At 40.9% G+C, this 24,448-nt stretch overlaps 1 protein-coding gene across 2 annotated transcripts in view; it reads right to left on the reverse strand.

Annotated features, from left to right (window-relative positions):
- LOC113119155 (AT-rich interactive domain-containing protein 1A-like) overlaps window positions 1–24,448 on the reverse strand; it is a 58,415-nt gene that overhangs the window by 17,603 nt on the left and 16,364 nt on the right. For both annotated transcript variants that reach the window (XM_026288400.1, XM_026288399.1), the window contains exons 2-4: window positions 20,286–20,498; window positions 15,435–16,010; window positions 15,214–15,330 (exon numbers count right to left, since the gene is read on the reverse strand). In XM_026288400.1, the coding sequence (XP_026144185.1) occupies window positions 15,214–15,330; window positions 15,435–16,010; window positions 20,286–20,498 (906 nt within the window). The remainder of the gene's footprint in view (window positions 1–15,213; window positions 15,331–15,434; window positions 16,011–20,285; window positions 20,499–24,448) is intronic.

Genomic DNA, 24,448 nt, shown 5'->3' on the forward strand with positions numbered 1-24,448 from the left:
AAATGCAGGCTAAGTGCAAGAACGCTCCATTACCGTGACATTAATATTTCATCTGAAGAGAGTTCAAACAAAAACTGAGACATCTCATTAAACACAAAGCACAGTGAGAGAGTTTCACAGCTGAAGCACTCGAATCACACGAGACCAGTCATCTGACCGACGGCTGAGCGGCGATCTTAACCCCTTCAGTCCTGAACCTGTCTGACCCGGGACTCTCCTGATGACACAGAGGTCAAGAGCAGCTGCTGAGGTCAGGGCACGAGGGAAACACATCACACTGCCACTGTCTGACCAGAGATCACAGACAGACACTTGTCCTTTACTCTCTCTCTCACTCGGTCTCATTCTCACTCGCTCACTCACACGCTCTCTCGTTCACTCGCTCAGTCACTAGCTCCCTCCCTCCCTCTCTCTCTCTCTCTCGCTCGCTCTCTCTCTCTCGCACGCCTCTGGAGCAACTAGGGGTTAAGTGTCTTGCTCAGGGACACATTGGTGTCTCACGGTGGATTCGAACCCGGGTCCCTCACACCACAGACGTGTGTCTTATCCACTGCGCTAACACCACCTCTCTAGCGCGCTCTCTCTCTCTCTCTCTCTCTCTCTCTCTCTCTCTCTCTCTCTCTCTCTCTCTCTCTCTCTCTCTCTCTCTCTCTCTCTCTCTCTCTCTCTCTCTCTCTCTCTCTCTCTCTCTCTCTCTTCTCTCTCTCTCTCTCTTCTCTCTCTCTAGCTCGTTCACTCGCGCACTCACTCGCGCACTCAGTCTCACTCTCTCTCGCGCTCGCTCTCTCGCTCACACACTCTTTCTCTGAGCTTCAAACAGAAGCACATATGTGCTTCTTAAAACCGGAGCACACTGCATGATTTCTGCCCTGATTCACAGTCCAGAGAAGTCCACGCTGGCTGCAAGATTCCAGGGCTGTAAAATCAATGGATTTTGAGCTGCTCACGATTAATTGATTACAAAACAAAAAAAGTTTCAATATATACAACATATATATTTCTTAAACATATAATGATTTAATAAAAAAAAAAAAGGTGGGATACAAGATGTCATTTCGGGTAAAAAAAAAAAAAAAAAAAAAAAAAAACACATTTATTATTAGTAGATGCGTAATGCTTATATTATTTAGAGCGCGACCAATAATATTCATCAATAGTGATCTGTACCATGATGCATTGCATAGCATCATATTTGTTTTCATTGCATCGCATTGTGTTCGATCAAATCATATTGCACCACATCGGTAGCTGCTTCACAGGCATCTTTTAATTATGTTTTTATTAAATATTTATTTGTGAAAAACGCTGTCATCTAAAGTACGTTTATTTTACACATTTATTCTTTAATCCATTGTCAAATGATTTCAAATTTCTTAAATGATAATACAAAATAAAAATAAAAATAAAAGATGCTGGCAGTCAAAAAAAAAAACAATATCGGTCGACCAATAGTATACACTCATTTTTATTATGCAAGCGATTATTTGCAATTAATCGATTTTACAGCCCTGGTTCATTCAGTCGTTGGAGATCAAACGTATATTTTGAGCCAATTTCAAAAACACTTTCATTTGACTTCTGAAAAACATTAATAAAAATAAACACCCAATAAAAAGCGAGAGCTGCTTAGCGGTTGTCCCTGAACTGTGAGAGACTGGCTATATACTGGTGTGGCAGCCATTTTAAGCTCAAATTAGCGCCAGTGCTAGCCTGTCTGTCAGGTCTCAAACAGACCAAATCTAGTCTATTTAAAACACTTCTGCAGTCCAACAAGATTAGCAGAAGCAGTGACTCTGCCGAGTCTAAAAACAAGCCGCTTCTATCATAAAACAGTGAGTGGTCTACAGCAGCCATGTTGATTCACCACAGTGAGACACTCAAAGAAATCGTTTCTGAACTCTGTTCTGATGCTGTTTGTGAGGAGCTGAGGGGAGATCCTGTCAGAGATGAAACACAGGCACAGACTCTGTGTGACCCTGGCCGGCCAGGGACACCTTTCACTCACACTCACACACACACACACGGCCATTCATCTGCTGCCAAAACAGCAGAATGAGGAAGAGAGGAGAGAGGAAAGGAGGACACACACACACACACACACACAGCCGCATCGGTGAGGCTGCCATAGCAACCGTCTCCACGTGCTTGACACATTAGTGCAAAGTCGCGACGCCCCTCCCCCAGTGATGAGGTCACAGCGCAGTCGTTCACACACACACACACACACACACGATGCACCGGCACGGATGTGTTCACTCACACAGAGCAGATTAACCGTACGATTACAGAGCCACTAATTCTTGCTCTTCACACCCAAATCAGAGCAGGATGAGGGGTAGAAGCGTCCCCTACACAGTGAGCAGTGGCTGTACAGATGACAGCCATGAGGGGGAGCCAGCAGCCCACCGACTGAGAGGAGCGGGCATCACTGCCTCACACACACACACACACACACACACTCACGCACAGAGCCTGCTGATGTTAGGGTTAGGGACGTGAACAGACGATGCAGTCAGGCTCTCTGGACCCCTCTCTGATTGATCTTCCAGCACCGTGGGGATTTATGGATGGAGTCATGTTAGTGAGCATCCTTCTGGAGCACCTAGAACAACCTAGCAACCGTCTTACTGCACACTAGCAACCGTCCGCAGCACTGAGGCTGTGAGGGTTTCATGGGTGAGCACCACTCACTACAGCTGGGCAGTTTTTTACATTTTAATACATTTTAAAAACGTGTTGACAATGACCAGTTTCTCGTTACACATGTGGAAAGAGGGTTGATGCATGCTCGAGCACCCAGACAGAGCCAAACCCAAACTCAGAGCCCACGAGACACTGAAGCCCCCTGATAATGAGCGTCTCACACTTCACTCTGAAGCACAGCGGATGTTACTAAACCAGTCCAGATGCATCATGAGCGAAGCTGCAACAGTCAAGGATCGGTCTCTGTTCACACTCAGGGTCTTCTTCTCAAGTCAGGGCTCCTTTTCTCGACTCCGATGCTCAACAGGTAAACTGGCTGTTGCACTGCAACTCATCCTTTACTCAATACTCCTATTAAATAACACTTCTCAAAAAAGCATTGGAAGACTGCAGTGGTCTGGTGTGAACGCCCCCTGATCTCCTCTGGAGCGCTGCCCCGCACTCAAGATCACTCTCTGATGAATCACAAATAAAATACTAAGCCTCCTTTTGGCACATAGTCGTTACTGAATTTCAATCGGTGTGAAATGCTCAACTAATCCAAAAACAGATCAAGTCCCAGGACTATGGTTTCTGTGATAAGTCGCAGTGGTCACGTCTGAAGTACTAACAGAGAGGCCTGGAGCACAAACACTGATGTGACTGAGGGCGAGCTCTTTTCTGCTTCTACTAAACACAAGAGTGGATTTACAGGATACAAGCTGCGCTCCCTGAATGACGGCGTGTCTACTAGGGCTGCCAAAATGCCTGAACATTTTAAATTTAAATATAATTTAAAAAGCATAATTTCAGTAAATGTGGAAAAAAATAACTTTTGGCTTCTCTCCTGAGGCCACAAGAGGGTACATAGGAGTAAAATGTTAATTTATATAAACGCACGATTCTTCAACACTATAAAAAAAAACATTTTTAAACATGAGCTACATAGTGATGGGGGGGAAACCACCATTAAGTCTCGAGACATGATCTTAAACTTTTACATGACTTTCTAAACATGCGGCTCTCTCGTGCGAGACTCGAGTGTAACGGTGATAGATGTCCTTCTAGGAAATGTGATAAATATGTTCTGCGTGAATGGCTTGGTTTCAGTTTTGATGTAAACAACATCTCTGCATTGATCTTCTCTGTTTCCACAATATACTGAATGAACAACAGCAGCGCTGCATTTAGTGGCTTCAACCCGATAGACTAAGAAAAACATTCAAATGCAACGACACTTGTAAGTGTCTGATAAGGCTAATGTAGATTTTTATTTTAAATTCAACAAAATTAGATTTTTTTTACAGCCTTAAGGCTCATTCACACCAAGAACGATAACTATAAAGATAATTATAAAGATAACGATATTAGTTTCCACACCAGCGGACGATATATTGTCTGTTTACACTAAGCACACATGTGTCTGTCACTTAAAATTTTTGGACATATATGTAGTATTTTTCCCTTTTTTGTTCCATAAACGTCTGAAAATTAATGAATGAAGAGTGTAAACCATAAACTGAACCAGCTCAGAAATCATTCATTATCGATTACTTTAAATTGATATGATCAATTACTACTCTGACTTCATCGAACAGTTGTTGCAGCACTAATTTAAAGTAATTTATAATGTATAATCTACTCGTCCTATGAAACACTGCAAATGACCATTTAAACTACTGCAATATATCCAGGATTAAATGTAGTTTATTACAAAATATTAAAAAATATACCAACATAAAGTTGTTTGACTGTAGGGAGACTGACACGATTATGCCATTCATCTCCAACGTTTTATGGGACTGCTACTTTTGGCACAGTGTTTCCATGGTAACAGCGACCTCTCTGATTGGTGGACTGTTCTGTAGCATTATGGGTAATGGAGTTCTTCACTTGGAATTCTGCAATTTAGCACTTTTCCGGAAAAAAAATTCCGAAAATTTCTTCCGCGAGTTGAAATCACACTGACTACAGGCTTTTACAGAAACATACATCACTTAACCTCGGAGCTCCTGGCGTGTCTTGAAACCTCTCACACATTAATCACTACAACTCGATTTATCCATGGGGAAAATGAATGGGGTTTTTCCGGAAGCACTGTATGCCACGGTCACTCTCTCCAAGAGTGATTGAACGTCTGTGACTGGATTTAGCAGTAAACCAATCAAAGCTGGAGCCACCGAGCCAAAGACTGGCAAACGCTCTCGGTGTCTTTTGGCATTTCTCATCCTTTTTTGGTCAATAGAAACCGCACTAGATCAGATATGTTCAAATGACTGAGGGTTAGGGTTAGAGTTAGTAAAAATAGCCTTCGGTGATGCACTGAATGATTTTGTAAACCAAACGTTCCTCCATCAGAGCTGTAAATAACCTCTATTCACGTGCTTCTGGATGGATCTCTGCTGTTTGACGCTGGCGGGAGGCGTCCTCTGTGTGACTGCCCTGGGGGTCTATTGTGTGGGTCACAATAGTAGCGGGAAGCACAGATGCTTCGGAAAGGGAGGCAGCCACGCGTCTGGGTGGAAACAGAGGGACAGAGAAGGAAGGAGAGGTGGATACTGGGGGGCTGGGTGTCTGACACAGAAAAAAGAGGAGGAAAAAAAACCAGCCTGTCTGCCTCCAGTCGTCTTCTCCAGAGCAACGCCCCTCCCACAGCAGAGCGGCCCCAGAGTCACTGCTGGAGACACCAGAGAACCCAGATCTGCACACAGATTCATCTAACGATTCAGATTCGAGGTTGCTGCCATTTCTACAGATTTTGATCAACAAATTTACTTTATCCCAACTCAAGCTACTACTACTATAAAATGTGCATTTCTTAGAGATAATATTATTATTATTATTATTATTATCAGGCAACACAGACCTGTTTCTTGCTTTGAAACCATATTGCTCAGAACATGCAGAAACTACAACAAGAAATGCACTCGTTGTATTTGAAGCCTACACTGGAAGCGCGTCCGTCTGCGTCATACTGTAGTCGTCTGCTCGCCGCTTGATTTAAAGTACACCACAGATATACAGAGGAGTAAACAACACAGCAGAGTCTACCGTCAAATAGTACAGTCTGTGTAAAGGCAGCTAATGTGACCAAACATTTGAATACAATAGATTACGGAGTCATTTTAAAAAACTGAGATAGTTCTAAATAAGAACGGGTTCTAAACTCTAAACCCATCTGCAAACCTACAAGAAATAGCAACTCAGTAAAGAACACTGGATTGATGCAATTCTCAAAAGTATGGAAGAGGAAAGACGAGGAAAAACAGGAATAATGGGAGAGGCAGTGGAAGGAAAGACAGAGAGAGAGAGAGCGAGAGAGTGCTGCAGTGAGACACGGCCTTTGTGCTGCCGTCAGCCGAGCAGGAGCGCTGAGAGAGAGAGAGAGAGAGAGAGAGAGAGAGAGTGTGAGAGAGCAGGAGGGAGAGAGAGAGACCGAGAGAGAGACAGAGAGAGAGCAGGAGTGAGAGAGAGAGAGAGAAAGAGAGGGAGAGACACAGAGAGAGGCAGAGAGAGAGAGAGGGAGAGAGCAGGAGGGAGAGAGAGAGACAGAGAGAGGGAGAGAGCAGGAGGGAGAGAGAGAGAGAGAGGGAGAGCGAGAGAGAGAGAGAGACAGAGAGAGAGACAGCGAGAGAGAGAGAGAGACAGAGAGAGAAAGCAGGAGTGAGAGAGAGAGAGAGAAAGAGAGACAGAGAGAGAGAGAGAAAGAGAGAGGGAGAGAGCAGGAGGGAGAGAGAGAGAGTGAGAGAGACACGGAGAGAGAGAGTGAGAGCAGGAGGGAGAGAGAGAGAGAGAGAGAGAGAGAGGGAGGGAGGGAGGGGAATGGAGGGCTGAGAGTGGGTGTGTGAACGAGAGAGCAAGAGACAGACAACGAAGAGAACAAGAAGAAAACAAAAAAAACTACGAGTAAAACATTTGATGCAAGAATCCTTAAATTAAAGTGAAAACTGCAGCTTTTTTGCACCCAGCTTGATTAAACGGTCGCACAGGACGAGGGGAAAACTGTGTGCGCAAAAGAGAGCGCATGAAGGAGAGCAACGGCCCCTGAACCTGAATAAGCCACGTGCACACAGGAAGACCCAGAATAGCAACAGGAAACACGCCCCAGACTGAATACTGCAACGACACAGCCGCGCAAAACAGGACGAGAGCTGCACTGAACCACTGCCTTCAACAGCATTCAGATCACACAGACACACAATCAGTTTTAGTTCAAAACAGACAGTGTTGTTCTAAAGGCTCACAGTAGAAATATACACTAATAAAATCTGATGATATTTTATTCTGATGAAATTGGGAATAGTGCCTGTTAACATGCAAAACGCCACCACAATGCTAGTGTGTGTAGTATGTGCCAAGGGGAGTCAAGTTTCCATCCTAATAAAGCATTATTGTGGCGATGATATAAAGTGTCGATCAGAGACTTTATCACAATTCATAGCTGACATGCATCATGTTTTATAGAGTTATTAAATGCAATAAAATGTCAAATAACTCGATGCATGATGTGTGGAGTATTCACGCAAACACAGCTGATTTATTCCTCAAATCAATGTAAAACACTGAAGCATGCACAGTATAAATAGCAGTATAAACTACATTAAGAAATAAAGTCTGTGAGAAGTCACAATTAGTATTTTTTTTATTATTATTACCCCATGGTGGAAATAGGCTTCCATACCAGTCCTATTCATCTCCACCAGGAAAAAAAATGTTAAGCCGATTACTTTCATATTTTAGTAAAATACTATAACTATACTCAAACCACATTTTCTGAGGCATCATTAATGTAGCACAAAGAGTGCAGAAGTGAGCTACTGTTGTTGAAATCACTTACGCCAAGTATTCGTGAGTATAACAGTCGTGCTTGCTTTAGCAAACACTATTAATAAATATAAAAGCTACAAGCAAAAAAAGAGAAGCATAAATACACCACTGAGTAACCAGACAGCACAACAGAGAGAGAGTAAGAGAAGAAGGGACAAGAACAATGCTGTTAGATGGGAAACTAAGTGAAAAGGAACAGGGCAGAAAGGGAAGACGGATGGAAAGCGCCGCAGACATCTGACAGTACTGGAGCACTTGGCACTGGCGCTCTGTCAGGGTGGGAATGTGTGGAAAAATGTGGGTGGTCTTCAACTGATGTCATGATGTCAGCCGCTGGGGTTCCTGTGTGAAAATGGCCCAGTGTCTCGCTCGCTCCAACACACTTTTACTCTCTTCCCTTCTATTTCCTTCCTTCCTTCCTCAATATCCTGCCTCAATCCATCTCTTTCCTACTAAATTTCCATCTGCTTTCATCTCAGTGATCGTTACAAAACTCAATTTTTGCAGCAACTTGCATAACTAAATACTAGTTTTAATTAACTCTTTTTAATGAACTTTTCCCGCCACTGACAAAATTCTGACCTCCATCTTCTACCCCCCCCCCCTTTGAAGCATCCTAGATGTATGTGACGTTCCTCTTTCAGAATAATCCAATCGGAGTTATATTAAAAATTGTCCTTGCTCTTCCAAGCCTTTCAGTGAGGTTAGCAGGTGTTTGTTGTAAACGGTTCAGAAGACGTGAAATAAAGTGTGAGCATCTGTAATAAAATGTCCCTCACGCGGTTCCTGGGGGGGAATAAAGGCCCCCTGTAGCGAATCCAGGCGTTTTTGTAAGATAAATATCCAAATTTCAAACGTAATAAACACTTTTTTTCTAACATCTGCAGACTGTGGGAAGACGTCGAGATGGAAGCTGGATGACGTTTGCGTCGTGCGAGCCTCTGGGAAATGTAGAAGCAAAGAAAACAAAGTTTCCTTACTTAGCAAAGTCTCTTCTTGGCTTATTTCGAAAATCCTCCAACGTATTTCTTTACAAATCCTCATTTTGTGCTCCTAATTCATGACCAGTGTTTTGTTTTGGTCTCTCTCTGCACTCGTCACTAACCACACAGCACTGATGAACTACAACATCCACCTGCACGTCTACTGGTTCCCCAGAGTCAGCAGAAGTGAGATATAAAGTGTTTATTACATTTAAAAACTGGATATTTATCTTACAAAAATGCATGGACTTGCTACAGGGGGCCTTTATTCAGCCCCTGGAGCCGTGCGAGGGACGTTTTATTTAGGGCTGTGTTTTGCCAAGAATCTGGTGATACGATACGTATCATGATACAGTGGTTGCAATACGATATACATTGTGATACTGTCAGTAAAGCGATAAATTAGGATATTTCTTATTTTAGGAATAGCATAGATTTTTAAGAAAGCTATCATTAAGAACACAATTCAATTCAAGTGTATTTGTATAGCGCTTTTTACAATACTAATCGTTGCAAATCAACTTTGCACTAAATTTCTACAATATTTAGTCACTTTTCAGTGGTGACTGTCAGTTTGTGCATATGGCAGAATGAAATGTTGATTCAGGAACTAGTTTAGGACTGTGAAGCTTTGAATGAGTTGACGGAAACAATCTATTCCATCTATGTTATGATAATCACTCCAAAACGGTTTAAGACGTAGTCTTTCACATAGTCTTATACAGGAAAACTATTGTGTACTGTTTACTAAAGAAAAATAAAATAAAAAATCCACAATGTTGCTTTTTTCATGAAACAACCATATTCAAGTTTTGATAATAAAAATAATAAAAACCTATGAAGCTAAAATAGAAGGTTATTGTTTAAAAGAGCTCTGTTCTTTCTTTTGACATATTGCATGTTTAAATATTCATACACCAAAATATTCTGGGGGCAATGAAAAGGCTGGCAGGGTGTAAGAATTATCTGTAAATTAGTAAAACCAATAAAATTACAATTTGAGAATGTTTTGTCTGTTTGCACAAGCATGTTGCCCATTCGATGGATATTCAACAATTGTACATGTACACATTTAAAAATGCATGCAATTTTGATGATGCCTCTCAATCTACTGAATCGTAGCATACACAATATATTCCAGTCCCATTTTCTCGTAGCGTCCCTCTTGCATTCCCAACAGGCCGGGCCCCTCGGAGTCAGAATTACTACTCAATAAAACCCTTCCACTGGGAGGAAGAGGGGAAAAACGAGTGAGCATATGACTACCATGTGACCTTCTCCTCCAGGCCCAAGCACACTGACTCAATATGCATCTGAGAATAAGATGCTGCAAAAAGATTACAGACAACAGTTTAAGTGACGATTCAAACAGAGCACTTACAGGACACTGAGGATATTCACTGGGAAAGAAAGAGAATGAGAGAGATATAAAAGCAGCGGGGAAAGTAAGGGGCTGAGGGTGAAGGACCCCTGAAGTCACAGAGTTTAGGAGTACAGAGGGGAGGCGGATACTGCTTGGGATTAGCCACACTTTGAGGAAGGGCCACAAAAGGCCGTAAGAAAGGAACTGGAGGAGATTAAAAAACGACTGGAGGGAGCGTTCATGTTCTCTCACACACAGAGAGGATATATCACTTCCAGGGCGTCCCACAATTGAAATCCCAGGCTATTGGAAATCTTGCCACGCCAGATCTCTGTCGCTCGTATACGCAGACATAAACACCATTATCATCAACCAAATGGAAGAGGATTTGATTTGATCCTCAACCGATATGAACCGCACTGCACTGAGATTAATTTGGGAGATGAAAAAGAAAAAACATAATTCAAAACTAATTAATCAGGATCACGGCAAAAGATGCCCAGTCTTTCTGCCGATGAAGACGCAATCTGGGAAATCAGTTTTTTGGATTCAGATCCTCTTCAGAATCAGATCGGCTCCAGCTTTCTGTCCTTTTCCATCTTGGCGTGCATCAGCGTACATATGACAGAGACATTATGGTAAACCAGAGCGCGTCTACGGAGGGATATGCCAAATGGGTATTAAGTAAGACAAATGCAAGCTCATGAAAAGCTGTCTGAAGGTAGAATCTCGCCAACAAAAACCCACAAGTCCAATTATTTTTGTTGTCAATATAACTGCCAATCACAGAATGTGGCTTCTCATTTACAGCAGTAAGACTTCTTTTAAAAGCATCAATGCTGCAGGTTATTTAGGGGACAGTGAACTATGGTTGTCTCGCGTACTGTTAAAACAAAAGCACTGATGATGCCCCTTTATGATGGTGGCTCCTAACCAGGGCGTCAGGGCCCAACAGGGGCCTCAGCAAACATCCAAGGGAGACAGAAGATGACCTTTCATTGTAGGAAAATATACTGTGGAAATATTTGATATGTTAAAATCTGGAAATATTTTCCAAACATTCATTTAGCCATTAATTGTAATAATAATCTAGTGAGATTCTTGAATGCACATGCAGTCTGACAATAGCCGGTGCTCCACATGGAGATCTGATCTCGCCATTACCAAATCTGTCTGTAATTACATGAAGAAACAGATGAAACCGAGACAAACTAAACCCAGAAGAACTGTCGCTTGAAGAAACCTTCCTGCAAATCTACCTGAAAAACAATGTGCAAGTGTACCTGGACGAAAGCGGTTTTAAATGCAAAGGTTGGTCACACCAAATATTGATTTGATTGATTTAGTTAATAGAAGTGAATTGATAAAATCAATTTATGACAATATTTTTGAAAGCATCCTTACTTTACAGCATTTGTACACAAGTGCCTAAAACTTCTCACAGTACTGGAGCTTCGGAGGCAGGTTTCTTAAAAGGTCTTGAAGGCATTGCTACAGTTCTTCTGAATTTAGTTTGTCTCAGTTTCATCTGTTTCTTCATGTAATCACAGAAAGATTCGATGATGGTGTGATCAGATCTCCGTGTGGAGCACCGTCTGTTGTCAGACTGCATGTGCATTCAAAAATCTCACTAGATTATTATTAAAATTAATGGCAAAATGAATGTTTGGAAATGTAAACTGATATTTCTTACTGATACACATAATGACCCAGATTGTGAAATACATTTATTAGCCTTAGAGTATGGGACGCTTGGGAAATGAAAGCATCCAAGGAGCGTGTGAATGCTATGGATTTATTATAAATATTTTAATGTTCATTAATGTTATCCATAGTTCTTTGTGGCTTTTCTTGTTTTTTAAAGAATCGGTAAAGAAAAATTTAACACAACACAGAGTTCTGTTGATTAAAAAACTAGTACTACTAGTAATATCAGTATTCCTACACATTATCAGTGACATTAGCTCAAACAGAAAATAGATTCACAGGTGGAGAAAGTTAAATTGAAGAAGATTTTAAAATACCACTTTATTCTTTGGAACAATGTACAATGTTAAAGTAAACAGAAGTTTATTTTGACTTCTCGTCAATGCGCAAAATGTGTTTTACTGATAACATGCACAAAATATAATGCTGCCTTTATAAATTTGGCTACAGCAGCCACAACAGAATCAAATGTCCAGGAATGCTGTAAATATCGTTCAGTAAAGATAACACCACATGCATGAGAACAAACAGTACACAGAGAGCTGACAAAGTGTACGCTTGCTAGACGTGTTCATTCATTGCAGTGTAAAGCAACGATTATCAGGAAACCAGCTCAACCAGTCAAACTGGTCCCTATTCACTCGCTGCAAAGTCTCTGTAGTTGGCAGCTTTAATCCACACCAGCGTTCATGCAATCAGTCCTCAGAACCAAACAAATAAAGAGGACAATTCCAGGTGGAGAAAGAACTTAATTTTGGTATCAATCCTTGTAGACTTCAAAGCAGCAAGGAGTAGCATATAGACCCTAAAACAAATAAACCCTGCACCAGTACATGAATGCCCAGTATTGCTTGTCAGCATGGTAGTACCATTACGCTTCTAGCAGTTTTTGTTACACAGCTGGATAACTCGCTCGCAGGTCAGGCAGTGATTTGGAGGTGTTTTACCTTTGGTGTCGGCCCGGCTAAAGTCAGCAGTAGGGGCTAATCTACCATGAGAGCAGAGCATGAGGGAGATGTTAGTGGAAGAAGAGGTCAATCGAGGGCTACATTATTGCCTTTCCCGCTGGCAGCCATGGGGATTCCTGGGATTGAATAAAATCTCAGCCAATCTCAGTCACTGACTACGTAAGAGTGAAATGCATAAAGAAATTAGGAAATCACATCCTGAGGGCATCCCCCACTGGCAGAGACTGAACGATCTCCGTTCTCTACCTCATTCATCCCTCTTTTACCTTCTCCAGCCCTCCAGCTCCAGTCATTTGCCAGCTCTACATTAGACACCTCTCTCTCTCTCTCTCTCTCTCTCTCTCTCTCTCTCATTAATTATCGCAGCTCATTTGGAAATTTCGGAGGCACTGTTGCTCTAAATGAGCTATTTGTATCTGCTAACCTATAAACACACTCTGACACCATATCCTGAAAGACAGATGATGTGCACACCTTCGAGTTTTCACTGACCTGGTTTCCAAAAGCAACTAATCTCATGTAGCCGACTTCTGGCGTCTATGCTTATCTTGGACTGCAAGTAACCTTGTGAGCAACGTGTAGCATGATATGAGGTTCATGCTGGTTAAATTAGATAAGTCAGTGCCACCACAATAACATCCAGATGCAAAAAAGTATACAAACTTACTCCTGTAGGACCACGGTCCTGTAGAGTTTAGCCGCAAAGAACTCCAGCACACTAATGGGCCGTTCACACAAAAATGTGCTACTTTTCCATTGTTTTTCTATGTAAATGTGCTAAATGGGCATGTATTAAGATGCCGTTCCAAATTGAAATATTTTCAACTTTTATGCGCAGTGCTGCTCATCATATCAGTTCCAAAACGGGAACAATCAGAAGATCCCAGAGGCGGGGCCAGCGCTGCAAGCTTTTGTTTACAGAAGTTGGCGTGGCAATGGTTTTATTTGCTTTTTATTAAAAAAAGCAAATAAAACCATTTTTATTTATTTGGGGAAGTCGTGGCCTAATGGTTAGAGGGTTGGACTCCCAATCGAAGGGTTGTGGGTTCTAGTCTCGGGCCGGACGGAATTGTGGGTGGGGGGAGTGCATGAACAGCTCTCTCTCCACCTTCAATACCATGACTTAGGTGCCCTTGAGCAAGGCATCGAACCCCCAACTGCTCCCCGGGCGCCGCAGCATAAATGGCTGCCCACTGCTCCGGGTGTGTGCTCACAGTGTGTGTGTTTGTGTTCACTGCTCTGTGTGTGTGCATTTCGGATGGGTTAAATGCAGAGCACAAATTCTGAGTATGGGTCACCATACTTGGCTGAATGTCACTTCACTTCACTTAAAACAACTAAGTGTGGTCTCGTGCATTTTTAGATGCAAAGACGCTTTCCGTGTGAACAGCCCTTTACCTTTAAATTTCTAGTAATCCTGAGGACCTTGATTAGCTGGTTCAGCTGAGTTTAATTAGCCTAGAACTGGACCTAAACTCTGCAGGACAGTGGCCCTTTAGGAACAGGACTGGACACCCATGACATATGCTGTGTTCCTTTTGTACTCCGAAGTTGGAATCTTGAAGGAATCGGAACAGTGCCAACTTCAGAATTCAATATGGCTGCTCAGTGCTTCAACAGAAGAGAATCAGTAGTACGGGCTGTTGTCAGACAGTATCGTTTAGTCCTACTATTGTTTGTCTGTCTCTCTGTGGTGCACCCAGTAATAATCAAAATCTATTTGTGGACATGATACTACAGCATTATCTGTGCAAAATACCACTTTTTGTGTGTTTTAATCGACAATTATTAATGACATTGGACTTGTCCATCTCCGTTTCCTGACCTCTCTATTGAAAGAAAACAAAATTACAAACATAACACTTAAATTAAATTTTATTTATACGTTATTAATGTGTAATATGTTATATTTTTTAAACAAATTATGAGCTCTTTTACCATTTACAACTCTTTTACTTTAGACCATTTAAAAATGTTAATAAAATAAAATGTTACGGTTATCTTTCTAAAAAAAAATGCAGGGATTAACATATAATTTAATTTATAGTTATTTTCAAATCTTCAATGTACTGTCATTATAAAAGATCTTCTATATTATATTTCATTTAATTCTAACAAATTAAAAATTAACACAATTAAAAATAATTACATATCGGTATCGGCAAATGGCCAAAATGAGTTGAAAATTATCGGCATATCGGATATCGGCAAAATACAATTCCGTGCATCCCTTAATCCAAACCCTGTTTTTAGAGGAAACCAAAAAGTACACATTTTCCATTTCAGGTTGTGGAGTCCCAAGTGAACAGCTGATGTTTGATTAGGAAGAGTTTGAAAATCTGTGGGGCACCTCCAGGAACGGGTTGTGAAACACTTCTGTAAAGCTTTGTCTATGACTACAGTCGTCCAGCCAACTATCCCATAGAAAAATTAAAACAACCTAAGGCCATTAACAGATTTGCCCAGTGATTTGAGACTGAAGTGAGGACTGGAAAGCTTTTGCATATTAAGTCACAAAAGTATATGCTAGCAGAATTGGTCAAGTAAAGATATTCTGCTGAACAACCAAAGCACTTGCAAGAACTACAAAACTAATCCCCTTGTCCAAAGGGCTGGTCTCCAACCGCTCTGAAAGCTTGCATGGCATGAGGTAAATCTGGTTTGAAACCTTCATGGGACTCACAGGTAGGCTGGAAGGTCGTCCCTGCATGGTCTCCTCTGGACCTCCCTTCCCGGACCCCATGGGCTGATTGGAGGAAGGAGCTGAAGACTGAGAGCTGAAGGAGTCTTGAGATAGCTCCTGAGGAGTAAAGAGACCACAATAAAATGTAGAAGCACTTTTGAAAGGGCAACAAAGATAGTGTTCATCAAAGAAACTCCAGGTATGTGGAGTAGTCTGATTACCTGAGGTGGAGGAGGAAAGCGCTGGAAGGGCGACTGCTGCTGCTGCTGCTGTTGAGACTGCAGTGGAGGGGTTTGGGAGTAAGGTGAGGGCTGACCTTGTCCTGAAGGTTGCTGGGATGACTGAGGGGGCGCAGAGCCGGGCAGCTGTGATTGTGGCGGGCCCTGCTGCTGTTGTGAGGGTCCCTGTTGCGGAGGAGGCTGCCCTGGAGCCGAAGCTGGTTGCGAGTATCCAGGCTGCGACCCCTGCTGGCCCTGAGATGGACCCTGGGACTGAGGGGGACCCTGGGACTGGGGAAAGGGTGGCTGTCCTGACTGTGACTGTGGAGTCTGGGAGTATGGAGGCTGGCCCTGAGGGGGGCCGTGGGGACCCTGAGGTTGCCCGTAAGGGGCCCCACTTTGGCCATGGGGAGGACCAGGAGGTTGCTGGGAGTAAGCGGGCTGAGAGACCACTCCAGTGGAGGGCTGCTGGGAGTATGGAGACTGCTGGGGGCCTCCGTGAGGTGAAGGGCCCTGTTGTCCATAATAACCACCTTGGTTCTGACCATAACCACCTGGGCCATGCTGTCCATAGCCCATCTACAGAGGAAACACAGCAGGAACCAAATAGTCCATCAGTTAACAAGCAAAGTAATTTTACAACATAAAACTTTAAACTAGAGACATTTGTGAACAATCTGTAACTATCGGCAAATACTTTAATTCCTGATCATGCATTATAATTCCCATGCATGCAAAACCATTTAATGCTACGATGAAAAAAGAAATTGTGGCAGATCTTTTCTTCCATATTGCGCATACACCTGAGATGATTGTATTTTAAAGGGGTCATATGATGCTTTTTTAAAGATCATTATTGTGTGTTTTGGGTGTAACAATATGCTGACGTGCTTTAATGTTCAATAAACATTATTTTTCAAATACTGTACATTATTGTAGGTCCTCTATGCCCCGCCTCTCTCTAACGTGTCGTTTTCTACAAAGTCCCACATTCCAACAAGCGCAGTCTGCTCTGCTTGGCAGAGTGACCCAGTGCATTGTGATTGGCCGAACACCACAAGCACTTGTTGGAAATGTAACACCCCTTTCCATATTCGCGAGCTTAATCTTACAAAAAATGTAAAGACAGTTAATAATGTCCTTAGTTTTACCATCAGTTCAATCCAAAAAGGGGAACAGAGTGGTGTGACAGACACAAGTGATGAAGCTCATATTTGTTTGCAGTAAGGCTGAAACGATTCCTTGAGTAACTCGATTACAAAAAATGATCGAGGCAAATTCCTCTGCCTCGAAGCCTCTTAATTTATTTTAAATCCCGTCAGGTTCTTTCGCAATCATTTTTGTTTTAATGTGGCACAATGCGTTTACACCACCCACAAAGCGGAAGGAGACACAAGGAGGCAGCAGTGTTTTGATTTGAGGGCACGGGCAAACGTAAAGAGAACGTCGTGGCGTGTGTCTATTGCAAGATAAAGCTGGCATACCACAACTAGGGCACTATGATTTCCGCGATGCAGAAAACATGGAGGGAATTGCAGAATCCAGTCATAAAAACGGAATTTACAGTTTAATGTGGAATGGCATGGAATTTGCCAAATTTTGAATGAATTAATAAAAAATAGGTCATTGCACGATATGGACTAATATCTGTAAATATTAAGCCGGAACAGTTTATTTAAATCCTGCATGTTCTGGGTGTCTCTGTTAATGAATGGAGCAGAAGCGCGTCTTCGTCTATTTTACACACACACATAGCGCGTGATGCTCCGGTGATTTCAGAGTCTGCTGTCTCACTAAATAAGGATGTGAACACATGAACAACATCTCCAGAATTGCTCTGACCGTTTGATTTGAGTAAAACTAGCGTCCAGGTTTTGGAAGCGCCTTTCATTCGCTTGTGGATGTTTGCATCGCAAGAGATATTGCATTGTACTTGCACTACTGCTTTATTTTAATACAGTGTAGCATATTTTGCAAGTAGGTTAACTTCGTTATCCTTTTTGTCAAAATGCTCCCACATAGTAGCCTACTTTTCGCTCGCTTCATTTGACTTGCTCAGCTAAATAGGTCTATAGGCATGTGTTTGCGTATGTCAACACGCCCAGTGAGTTAACATATATTACCATACAGCAAAAAAAAAAAAAAAAGTCTAACTGATAGTATTAGGGGTCGACCGTTCACATGTAGCGCCTAAAACGCATGGAAAACGCTAGGCACGTCGCTTTCCCCTCTTTCCAAAGTGCTTGGGCAGTTGCGCTCCTGAGGCGTCTGTAGTTGCTAAGCATCCATCAGCTGTGCGCTCTGTTAAAACCATAGACTGTTTAAAAATGTTACAACAAGGAAATTTCAGCAATGGATTTCCATCAACGAAAAACACTTGCTGCTGTAACTCTGCTACAAGATTTCTTTACGTAGTAAAAAAAAAACTCTGCAGTGTATGGGCGCACCCCATTTTTCAAAAACAACGGGGAATTTCACCCCGAAGGAAGCCGACTGAGTTGGTTCTTGTCGCATGACCTGGTGTGCTTGCGCCATTCTGAAAAGATGAGGTTTTTTTTTTTTCATTTATGAGCACGCATACTGCTCTTCTACATTTGAAATCATGAACTTGAGCCCCCAAAAAATGCGATATGTGAACGGCCCCTTAATCAGTGAAAATGTTTACTTTCGGTTAACTGTCAATATGAGCATCCATAACTGGCATATACACACAATATAACATACAAACAAAATGAATTAATTTTAAGCCTCACGTTTACTTTTAAGTCAACATGTTGGTATTTCTTGCTCAGAATCTGCCACAAACACTCTCTCTCGCTCTCGTCCTTGGTGGACATAGACGGCAATACACTTTTGCTTTATTTGAACAAAGCTTGATGATTTTTTTTGAATATGGCCTGGTTTACAAATGTTTTTTGAAGTGCAATTTTGATTACATCCATTTGGTATTTATTCAAGTGCATTTTTAACATAGACTGACAGTCCATTGCTTTTTATTGTTTTTTGGTTATTTTGTTAATTTATTGTGGATATTTAAAATGTTTTCCATTTTCAGTGTTAAATATTCTCTAGAAATAAAAGTTTATTGATCTTTATTGGTTTATTGAAAAGTTGTACCTGCGTTATTATGCAATTATTATATTAGTTGAAACTGGTCTTTTACATATATTACAATACCGTTTATCGCAATCATTTCTTGGACAATTTATCGTCCAGCTAAATTTGTTATCGTGACAGGCCTAGTACCTGCATGGTGAGACGGTGTGTTCATGTTTCACAGTTTCTGAAAAGGCTCACAAGGCTCACAGCAAAGAGACATTTTTTGGGTTTCAGCAGGCCTGAGGTCAGTGTTTTACCGAGCTCTTATCCATTTGAAATACCAGTGTGCACACATGCTTTCAGAGAAACGCTTGAATTTCATTACTTTCATTCAGCATACAAAAAAATGTGACCTTGCTGGAGAGTGTACTGTGTGACACAAAAGCCTGATGGTGACGAGCTGGGCACTTTCCCTCTCAAAGAGAAAGGAAATATAAAAACGGGGAAGAAAAACGCCTCTGACAGGGAGCTTTAATAAAAACAACCTGAAGTGCATGCTCTATGCCAGTCTACAAATGGATGGCACTCCAGCGCATCTGCTTACTCGGCACAAGCACAATGGGGCACCCGGCGCAGACAACAGGATGAAGAAAGGCAGGCACTTGAAGACTGCCATGTTCAAAACTTCAGATGTGCGAGGAAATCCCCATGTGACAAACCTGAGCCTCGCCGTGACCTCATAACCACCTTCTTTGAAAGCACAGATGAAAAGACCCATGAGCTCATGCTGCTATGATCAAGAATGTCTTAAGACTGTCAGAAGCCTTCAGGTTCAAGCTGAGACTGTGAAAAACAACAATCTGGAGCAGAGGAAAGGTCTGCCCCCTGTGTAAACGAACAGAATGACTGGACCTGAAGTCTACTGTATGGAGCGAAAATAGTCTCAAAAAAGTTTCTCTACCATTTTGAAGAATGTGGGTAAAAATAAAGAGCTTCTGGTCCATTTATTGACTTCCATAGTAGTTTTTATCTTTCTTTTTTTTCTCCATATGATGACAATTTTTATTTTTGGCTTAACTGCGCTTTAAAGTGTTGTCATTACTATTAATAAGCATTGTGCCAACAATTGATTGAAAAGGCGTTTGTGATGTTTTGATGCACCAGCAACAAGTGAAGCCGAAAAGTGATGGAAAGCGACTCTTTTACAACCCATTCAGCAAAGGTGAATAAATATAAATATAGATTTAATTTCAGCAATTGTTATGCATGTGTAATTAAATATTGTGGAAACATATACACTGCCGTTCAAAAGTTTGGGATCTGCTGCATTTACTTGATAAAAACACAAGAAATAGTTTTTCTGAAATATTATTATAATTTAAAATACATTTATATAAAAAATAAAATATAAATAATTTTATTGTTACAAAGTATAATCTTTAATAAATGCTGTTCCTGAAAAAAAGACACAATATTATGCATTGCAATGGTTTCCACATTAATAATAAAATAAGCATATTGATAATGAAGGAAGGATCATGTCACACTGATAAATGCCTGATAAATTCAGCTTTGCATCAAGGGAATAAACTATATTTTAAAGCATAATAAAACAGAAAACCATTATTTGATTCATTTTAATAATATTTCACTACGTTAGTGTGTTTTTTAATCAAATAAATGCAGCAGATCCCAAACTTTTGAATGGTAGCGTATGTCGACTGCATTGGCCATTAGTCACCCTGCTCTCTAAATTACACTGGCCATCCAAACAAAAGAAAACACCCCAAAATCCCAACAACATGAACATCTGACCTGTTGTCCATACTGCATTCCACTCATGCTCCCGGGAGTGCGGCCCTGCATGCCCATAGGATACCTCTGGGGTCCCGGGGGTCCGTAACCCTGTCCTGGGTAAGGAGGACCCTGTTGGGAGCCAGGGGGAGGCCCCTGCTGCTGAGAATAGGGGTTTCCACCACCATAGTGCTGCCCTCGTATTTTCCCCACCTGGTCCATGGGGCCTGGAGGCTGAAAAAGACAAAGAGAATGAGGGTAAGTGCTAATAATCCAGAGGCACAGTTAAAATCAGCGAGTGCCACACAGGAGAGGAAATTACTGCGGTACGTTTCAGTTCCCCACAGCATTGAGAGAACTGAACGCCAGGCATCTGGGTCATTCGTTTTCTGATAGCATTCACTTAGGCATCTCTGGTTAAGATGAAGTCAATGGAGATCAATATCAAGAGAGGCTTGTTTCCGCTGTTAAGACTGAAAACAATCACAATGCCATGACAGAGTATTAGCCGGAGCATGGCGGAGTCACACCACCCCAAATCAAAAATAGATCCGTACGCTTCAAACACAGTGCCAGCGAAGGGAGGGGAAACTGGCAGTGAATGAACGAGAGCATGAAAGCAGCGGTTCATCAATCTGCCAGGGGCTGGAGACTGCATGAACAGTCAACTTCCCTTTGAAAACAGACAAGAGGAAACAAATGTGTGTGGAGACTGGAGTGCGACCCGAACATCAGACGAGAGTCGGAGAATTACAAAGAGATGGGAATAAAGTCTGTGGGATGATGGGACTAGAAGACGGTGCGTGGGAATTACACAAAGACAACCGGGACAGGAACTGAGATGAACTTAAATCTGGCGATGAACTGCTCCGCTCTGTTCTGTTTGAAAAGCGTTCCCATTCTGAAGTGGTTTTACGAGTCTTGAAACGAATAGTAATGTAACATGAGATACAGAAAGAATAAAACTACATCGTTCACATTATAAACCTGCAAAACGGTCTACAACGCAAGTGAGCAGAGCTGTGCAATTAATTTCATTAAATCACAATTTACGTTTCTCGATTATCCAAAATTAATAAGTTAAAAATCAGGACCAAACCAATCAGACTTTTTTTTTTCCTGACTATATTTTAATTTAATCTTCCCAAAACAATCTGGAATAGTTGGAGAGATTAGAAATGTTTGCGTTTCAGATTTTGAGACAAATGTTTTAACAGTTTTCATAAATATTAAGTATTAAGTCATATGATAAATATAACCAGTTAAGTACATGAGGTAAAAAATAACATACAAATGAGTGAATTTGTAAAAATAAACCTCAAATCACAAATGTGATTAATAAATACCGATTATAATTGGAGCAAAATAATTGTGATAAGTTTATCAATTATTGTTTAACCCTACTACTGAAGGTCTTGAGTCTTTCATTTTGAACTCAAGTATAGCATAATATGAAGCTGTCATTTGTCAAACTATACATGTAAAAAAAATCTAATTTTACCAAACAGTTGCTGGTAGGCACTGACATATCATGGGGGAAAAACTATTTGGTTACCGACTTTCTTCAAAATTGCACTCTCACCAAAAATAAGAGGGGCTGCAACCAATGCAGTGTGGACCGCTCAGATGATGAACGGACCAAATACAGTTTTACAACTCAAGTTCAGCACAGACAAAACGTTCAGTCTTCATTTTTAACAATACACAGAGTCCTATGATTTCTGCGATGCGTGGTTGGAATCAAGGAATGGGTTTTACTGTAATACAGGGAATGTCACAGAATTTGCCCAATTTTTTATGGAGGCAGGTCAGTACAATTCAATCAAACAGCGATATGGACCAGTGTCTGTGAATGTTAAACCAGTCTATTATTTAAATATGAAATTTGAAGAAAACTGCAGTCAAATCACATACACAAACAAATCTTTTCATGGCAACCCATCAAAAAAAACTTTGAGGTTTAACTTGAAGAAATTGTGATAAATATAACTATTCAGTACAATGTGCATCTTGTTACTACTGCTGCTGTACTGCTACTAATATAAGTATTGAACCTTTACTTTTAGGAAGAATCATTTTTACCCATGTTTTAATGTTATCAGTAAACCACCGTTGTGCAGCACTTTGACAATTTCAATTACAAAGAACATTTAATTACAGAACACAATAATCAACCATTTTGATCATTACTCCGTATTCATTTAAACGAATAAATTAGAATCCAGTTAAATTTAAATTAAAGAATTTATTTGAAAAAAAATGCAATAATATTTTATAAGGTTTATATTTAAGCTAGTATAAATGTTATGATTTTAATTAGTTAGACAAGCTTTTTAATAAATAAAATTAAACTTTAACCATTTGGAAAACCAAATAAAAAAAAAGGAATTTAGAAAAATATCAAATAAAACTGATTTTACGGGCCCTAATTATAAGAACAGTAGATGCTTGATCTCGTGATGAAGCATGAGGTAATGGAAGAGGATGAAGAAGATGAATTATCCTTGAACAAAGATCTGAGCAGACCTCTGACCTCAAGTTGCCATCTCCACTTACAGTCTTGGGATCTTACATGGTTAGAAGAAGTAAGATTTAATGCCCCTGCCTTAAGAACATGTCCAGTGGAAACCATTACTTCAACAACAAATTCATTTTTGTGCGTGGCTTTGAGGAAACGGCCCACAAATCCAGACGGCAGGCCAATGGACGTCTAATTCCTCCTCCTGCTCGAGACTGTGGTAAACATGCAGTTGCCTTCACACAGTATTATGTAGATGAACTACCCCCGGCTCCTGAAGTGTGGGACTGAGGGTGGGATGAAGAGAACGACAGTTGTGAAGAAATAAAGTGCTTTTAATTCATCCTCGCGCAAGGTCAACATATCTCGCCATCTCTGGTTTATAAACAGGAATACGTTCTTTATTGATCCCTGAGGGGAATTCAAGGATTTCCCGCCGCAGTCTTACTCGCCGAGGGCCACAGCTTCCCCTTTCACTTTTGAATGAATGATACTAGTTAATAACAGCAATAACAATGAGCCAGGCGTGGGATTTTCTCTTGAAACACCCCTGACTTTCCTGAAAACAAGACCTTGCAGAATCTGAAACCAATCTGAAACGGGATATTTAGGGAGAAGTAAACGCAGGGTGGAAATTACTTATTAACAACTGACTGGATCAGGAAATAATAATGCAGAGAATATTTTACTTCCATCTTTCAAGAAAAGCTCAAAGTTACTCTAAGAAAAAGACACAAGTGTGAACTATATTCTTAAAAAGGGTGTTAAATAAGGAAGACTAAAAAAAAAACTATACGTTTTGATTCAAGAATCTTTCATTTACAGCAGTAAACCATGGTGTAGATTGAAAAAAAAGTTATAATAAACGTTAATAAACAACTTTTCTTTCTTGGGTTTATCTTTTCCTATTGGATCAAAAAGTTAAAGTTAACCAAGAGCACATGGGATATAGGCAACATCACACTAAATAAACACTTGAAGATTAATTAGAGGAAGAGGAGGTTATTACTATTGGATTTAAAAAAATTATACTTTTGGAACAGAAAGCACATGGGGTTGGCATTTTTTATTTTTTAACTCTTATGCTCGCCTACACTGCATTTATTAAAAATGTTAAATAATTAACCATTTTTAATATATTGTAAATGCTATTTTTTCCCTGTAATGCACAGCTGAATTTATTTTAAATGTATAATTCAAACTGAATTTAAAATATATATTTTTTGTAAAATTTTCAATGTCTTTACCGTCAATTTTGATCAATGTATCCATCCCTGCTGAATAAAATTATTAGTTTCTCTAAAAACCCAACCTCGAACTTCTGAATGCAATGTATACGTGGTTTATTTGGATTCTGAAGTTGCTTGTTTCAGATATTGTCTCTAGCGTCTGTGAATCACTGGTCAAACTGAAGTAATGTTAAACTCTGCTCTCAACCCCTCCTACTCATCCACCAATCAATCGCTCGTCCCAGGCTGATCTCCTTCCTCTCTCACTCCCTCTCCAGAAAGGGAGGGGAAAAAATAAATAACTGCAATTAGCACATGGCTAATCTGCATAGAGGAAAGCCAAGCAGTCTTGGCAGAGGAGGTTACACCGGGTGGAACGTCTCACTGTCTGCTGGGGAAGCGGGAGGATGTGTGTGTGTGTGTGTGTGTGTTGGACT

This window comes from Carassius auratus, chromosome 19, assembly GCF_003368295.1.
Source record: "Carassius auratus strain Wakin chromosome 19, ASM336829v1, whole genome shotgun sequence".
NCBI lineage: Eukaryota > Metazoa > Chordata > Actinopteri > Cypriniformes > Cyprinidae > Carassius > Carassius auratus.